At 47.5% G+C, this 5,199-nt stretch overlaps 1 protein-coding gene across 1 annotated transcript; it reads right to left on the bottom strand.

The window, feature by feature from the left end:
* Positions 1-4,728: 4,728 nt before the first annotated feature.
* LOC124690782 (alpha-amylase inhibitor BMAI-1-like) lies at positions 4,729-5,199 on the bottom strand. The gene has a single exon (XM_047224118.1). It carries the CDS (start codon positions 5,197-5,199, stop codon positions 4,729-4,731), a length of 471 nt encoding a protein of 156 aa, XP_047080074.1.

The following is a 5,199-nucleotide window of genomic DNA, read 5'->3' on the forward strand; positions in this document are numbered from 1 at the left end:
CCCGCATCCCGCCCGCGGTTCCTCGCCCAGCTCCGGGTGCCGCCGCCGCTGCGCCGAACGAATCGAGGACGAGCTCGGACGACAAGTTCTTCGACGTTGATCTGTCCGATTCGTCGAGCTCGGACGATTTCGACCTCGACGAGCTGCTCCAGGACGATGAGGTGGAGGCCACCATCCTCCTTCTCTCCGTCAAGGAGATGGAGGACCGCGCGCAGCTGCTGAATCGGAGGCGCGGCTCGGTGATTGGCCGCAACCACATCCAACGGAATCGCCCGCTCGGTCACGAGCAGCTGATGGAGGACTACTTCGCTGATGTACCTACCTATCTCCCGCATATATTCCGTATGAGGTATCGTATGCGCCGTAGTTTGTTCGTCAAATCTTCAAGGCCCGCGAAGCCAACTTGAATTACTTCAAGCAACGTAGAAATGTTGTCGGCGTGATGGGTTTCAGCTCTTCGAAAAAATCTCGGCTGCCATGAGGGTGATTACGTATGGCAACCCTACGGACTACACCGATGAGTATCTTCGAATTGGCGAGGATACAACCACGGAGTCTGTTCGTAGTTTTTCTCGCATGATTATCAAGTTATTTGGGCCAACCTATCTCCGAGCTCCCAATGAGGATGACACAAAAAGATTTACGGGGATAAATGAGAAAAAAGGTTGGCATGGAATGCTTGGTAGTCTTTATTGTATGCATTCGACATGAAAGAATTGTCCAAGGCATGGCATGGCATGTACCCTAGGAAGAGCAAAGATGATACCATTGTACTTGAGAGGCCGTCGCATCACAAGATTTGTGGATTTGGCATTGTTTTTTTGTTGTTGCCGGAAACACTCAATGACATCAACGTGCTTCAAAGATCCCCTTTGTTTGCGAAACTAGCAAATGGGGAAGCACCCACCTGCAATTACAAGGTTATGAATGGAAACTTTTGTGAAGTCTGTGAAGGATCCCCAAGATAAAATAGAAGCTGAATTTACCAAAGCTGAAGAAGCAGCTCGCAAGGACATTGCGAGAGCTTTCGTTGTTTTGCAAGCAAGGTTTGCCATTGTTCGTGGCCCAGCCTGATTTTGGGACAAAAAAACCCTTGTGAACATCATGATAGGTTGTGTGATTCTTTACAACATGATCATCGAGGATGAAAGAGAGTTGAGCCTGCCATGTTTCTATGAAAACGTTGGCACCCGAGTGCAACCCCAACGCAAGCCGGATCGCATTGAAGCTTTCCTTGAATCGCATCGGTAGATTGAGAATGCCAGTACCCATGTCCAGCTCGTTTATGATGTGAAAATGCACCACTGGCAGTGACATGGCCGTCGTCTTTGATCCTACCATTTCTTGAGATGTATCATTGTTGAGACATTTGTTCATTTGTTTGATTGTTCTAAAATTATTGTAATTTGGTTGAGATATTTTTTTTCACTTGTTCAATTTCCCCAAAACTATTGTAATTAATAATTTGGTTCGGACATTTTTTATCTGTTGTAATAATTTGGATGATTATTTTATTAATTCTGATTGATTGTTGTATGTGTTTCATATGAATTATATGAAAATTCCTACTTTTACGGGTTCGGAAAATCGTTGACGCAGAACCTGTTTTACAGTTTTGGTTACGGGCTCTGTTCTGCGCCAGCGATTATCCGACCCGTAAACACGTGTTCGGTGAATTGAACTCGGAATTTTCAGTTCGCGTGTTTACGGGCTCTGCTAGAGATGCTCTGAGTTGATCCAACATCCGCCACCTGTCTCTTACAGGGCACGGGCACGTGATGTATTCTTGGCAACCTGGGAAAGGGTTGTAAGGAATCGACTTTTCCACTCAACAATACTCGTCTTAGTCTGGTTCCATAGCCATTAAGACGACTGCGAGGACGATGAACAACAAGGCCGATAGGATGAGCTGCTTAGAAGCCATGTTGAGCTTGTGATCTTTTCATCGACAATGGGCATGTTTTTGTCGAAAAGAGAAAATACATCACGATAAAAGTGGATTTTGCTAGTGTAGGCATAATTTTTAGAAATAGTTTACTAGATGCCATGTTTTCTGCAGCTATGCAAACATCTTTACCCACCGTATACATATTTATAGTTAGAGAAATATACTAAAAGGTTAAATTAGTTGATGAACGGACATGAAAGCTTAGCTTGAGCAACCATTGTTTTTGTGCTTTCAGGTTACAAAGCTATAGCTGACAAAATTTGTTAAACCAGGTGGGGCGTGCACCATACGCTTGATCTCTGGACATTGAATTTTTGGGGTAATTCGCACCAGAAAATAAGTCACACCACATGTTTCATCTTGGCTTCTTGCATCCACCTTTTTCTCTTGTGATAAAAGGAGATCAAGAGAATAAATATTGTTAAAGAAGTTCTTGTTAATTTCAGAAAGTGTTAGACAACGAAGGTGTTCAGACTTTACACCATATATTCTGGAGAAAAAACATACATGGCGTCTAGAGCGGTTTCATTTCGTTTTCTCCGAATGTACGACTATATAACAAACTAGTTAGCTAAACTAGGCATGTCATATTTCTTCTTTATTTGATTATGACAAAACTAATATTTTTATCCAAGATTGAGAACATGTATGCCTGTGTCGGTGGGGATATCGGTACCACCCAAGTACTGCACATCCGAAATTGATTTTTGTGATTGAGTTTACGATGCTTCCATAAAATATATAGTTATTGCTCATCGATCAGGCTATCGGATGGGGCCACCTCGGGCGAGACTGGTCTGGGGGATCCCCGAACCCTAACCGAGGAACTCCCCGATCTCGTCTCTTCGGTCGCTGCCGGCGCCGGCATCGGCGGTGGCGGCCGCTCTCGGCCGCCGAAGGCGGGGGGCGGCGGCGCGCTTGGCAGACCCTCCTTCGCGGGGAGGCGGGGCTGCTCAGGGGCGGTGGTGGGGGAAAGCTGGTCCGGCGGCGCTGCTTTGGCGGTGGTTGCTGGAGCATGGCGGGGCAACGGTGGTTCGGCGGAGCTCGGAGGGGAATGGACGAGATCGGCAACGACGGTGGAGCTTTTGGCAGGGAGAGCGGGACGCGCGACACCCTTGGACGAGGTGGCGGCGACTGTCGGCCATCTTTGTGTTGCGGTGCGCGGCGGCGTATCTCGCTGCCTGCCGCCTTGTGTAGAGGAGGAGAAGAGTGGGCTCGATCTGGGCCTTCACGGGCCCGATCTAGGCCACCGCGGGCCCGATCTGGGCTTTCGTGGCTTCGTTGTAGAGGTTCCTAGGGTCAGTGGCCGCTCCCCGTCCGGGGTTGAGGTAGTTGATGGACCGTGGCTCCTAACCATGTGAGGTTTCCGACGGGTAGCGTGGGGCCTGCTTGTTCAGTCTGGATAAATGTGGTGGTCCTCAGATCTCTTGTGCACTAGGATGAAGATCTTCCTTATGCATGTCTGTCTGGATTTGGCTGGATGTTTAGTTCTGGAAGGCTCCGTTGGCAAATGTAATTGTGCTCGTGCCTGGTGTTTGCTGGTTTGGGAGGTATTTGGTCGTGCGCATACATGCTTTTATTCCAACCGTTTGGTTCCGGAGGGATCGACGTGAATCTCTGTTCTGTGTTGCCAGCAGATGACATTCTGGTCCATGGTGTATCAAATACGGAGAATTTCTTGAAGGCCGGATTGGAGGACTAGCAGTGGAGGATCGAGTTGTGGTGTTGTTGAGGGGTTTGCTTGGTTTTCTGGGTCTTGTAACAGCAGTATGCAAGTGGGGCTAGCAGCACAGGTGAAGTTCAGAGCCTACCTTTCATGGTGAAAATCCAATGTCTGGCCTTAATTGCTTGTGCATGGCAATGGTATTGTTGAAGGCATTGCTTTGAGAGCGGGGACTATATCCTGGGTGAAAACCTAAGATCTTTTGATCAGGCGACGACGGCGTTTGTGCACCGTACCCTTGTTGGAGGCATCGCTGGTGGAGAGCCTGGATTTCAGGTGTTGTATTGGTGGTGGTTGTATTGTTGTTGCTAGGACTGAAGTACTGTAGCGGGACTTCTTTTTCTTAGTTTTCTTTTTCTTTTTTGTTGTGTGCATCCATACTACCATTAGGGTATTGCTTTTTTGCTGCAGAGGTTGGATGTAATTGGTATCTATCGATATTAATATATTTCCGTTATCAAAAAATCAGACTATCGGAAGATAGGGCACCCTAGTGCATAACAGTTTTGCTTTGTTATTTTGTGACGAAGTGTGTGTTTGTGAGGTAAAGGAAGAAAAAACTATTTGGTTGAATTACGGAGCACAATTTTGTGTTCCGATGTTTTTCTATTGAAATATATTGTTTATCCTTCTAAATGAATTTGGGCTTTTGATTGAATCGGTCGATGCTAGTGTAGTAGTGTTCCATTATATTGTTGGGTTGTGCACTTATAAAACAAGTTAGGGTTGGGAACCGCTCAGCACACAATCTGTGTGTACTCGAAAGTTTTAAGAGAATTATTTCAAGTTTGTTAAAAATATGAAATTTCCTTGAGCATTCTTGCAATCATTTTATTCTTGGAGGCTTTGCTTGAAGTAACAATTTCACTGTTTGGATGTTGTCGAAGGTGAAGCAGAAGACCGCCGATGCATTCGATGCTCATTACATATGGCAACTGTTTCAACGCCATGCATGATTTTATTCAATAGCATGTATCTTCCATGCACCACACATAACATGCATGATGTACATGATTAATGCATGCACACACACTAGCACATCATGGAGCCAAAAGCACTAGTGAGGTTGATAGTACGAGAGCCAGTAGCAGACACCGCCTGATCCGACAGGGATGAACTGCTTGCAAAACGCCGGGAGGCTCGCCACGGCGCGGTCCATCACCCTCTTCTGGCACCTCGGGAACAACTCCATGTCTGTCGTCCCATCGGCGTCGGCGATGCCCAGCTCCTTGTACATGCCGGTCCGCATCCAGTCGAGCGCCGGGCATGTGCACCATTCGTCGACGGCGGCGAGCTGCCGACAACAGTCCTCCCGGAGGCTCTCGTCGACCTGGGCGCCGACGCACTGACGCTTGACCAGCGCTCTGCAACGTGGGAACGGGTACACCGGGTAGCCCATCCCCGCCCAGCACCATTCTCCGGGTGAGTTAGACTTAGACACAGTGCCATGATCATCTGCCATGCACAATGTTGCCAATAACATGAGCAAGGGGAGGAGCACCGTGAAGATGTCCACCTTAGATGCCAT

This window comes from Lolium rigidum, chromosome 2 (assembly GCF_022539505.1).
Source record: "Lolium rigidum isolate FL_2022 chromosome 2, APGP_CSIRO_Lrig_0.1, whole genome shotgun sequence".
NCBI lineage: Eukaryota > Viridiplantae > Streptophyta > Magnoliopsida > Poales > Poaceae > Lolium > Lolium rigidum.

Excerpts from the sequence above, each read along its gene's own strand:
- LOC124690782 (XM_047224118.1), bottom strand. The coding sequence starts at position 5,199 with ATGGCATCTAAGGTGGACATCTTCACGGTGCTCCTCCCCTTGCTCATG.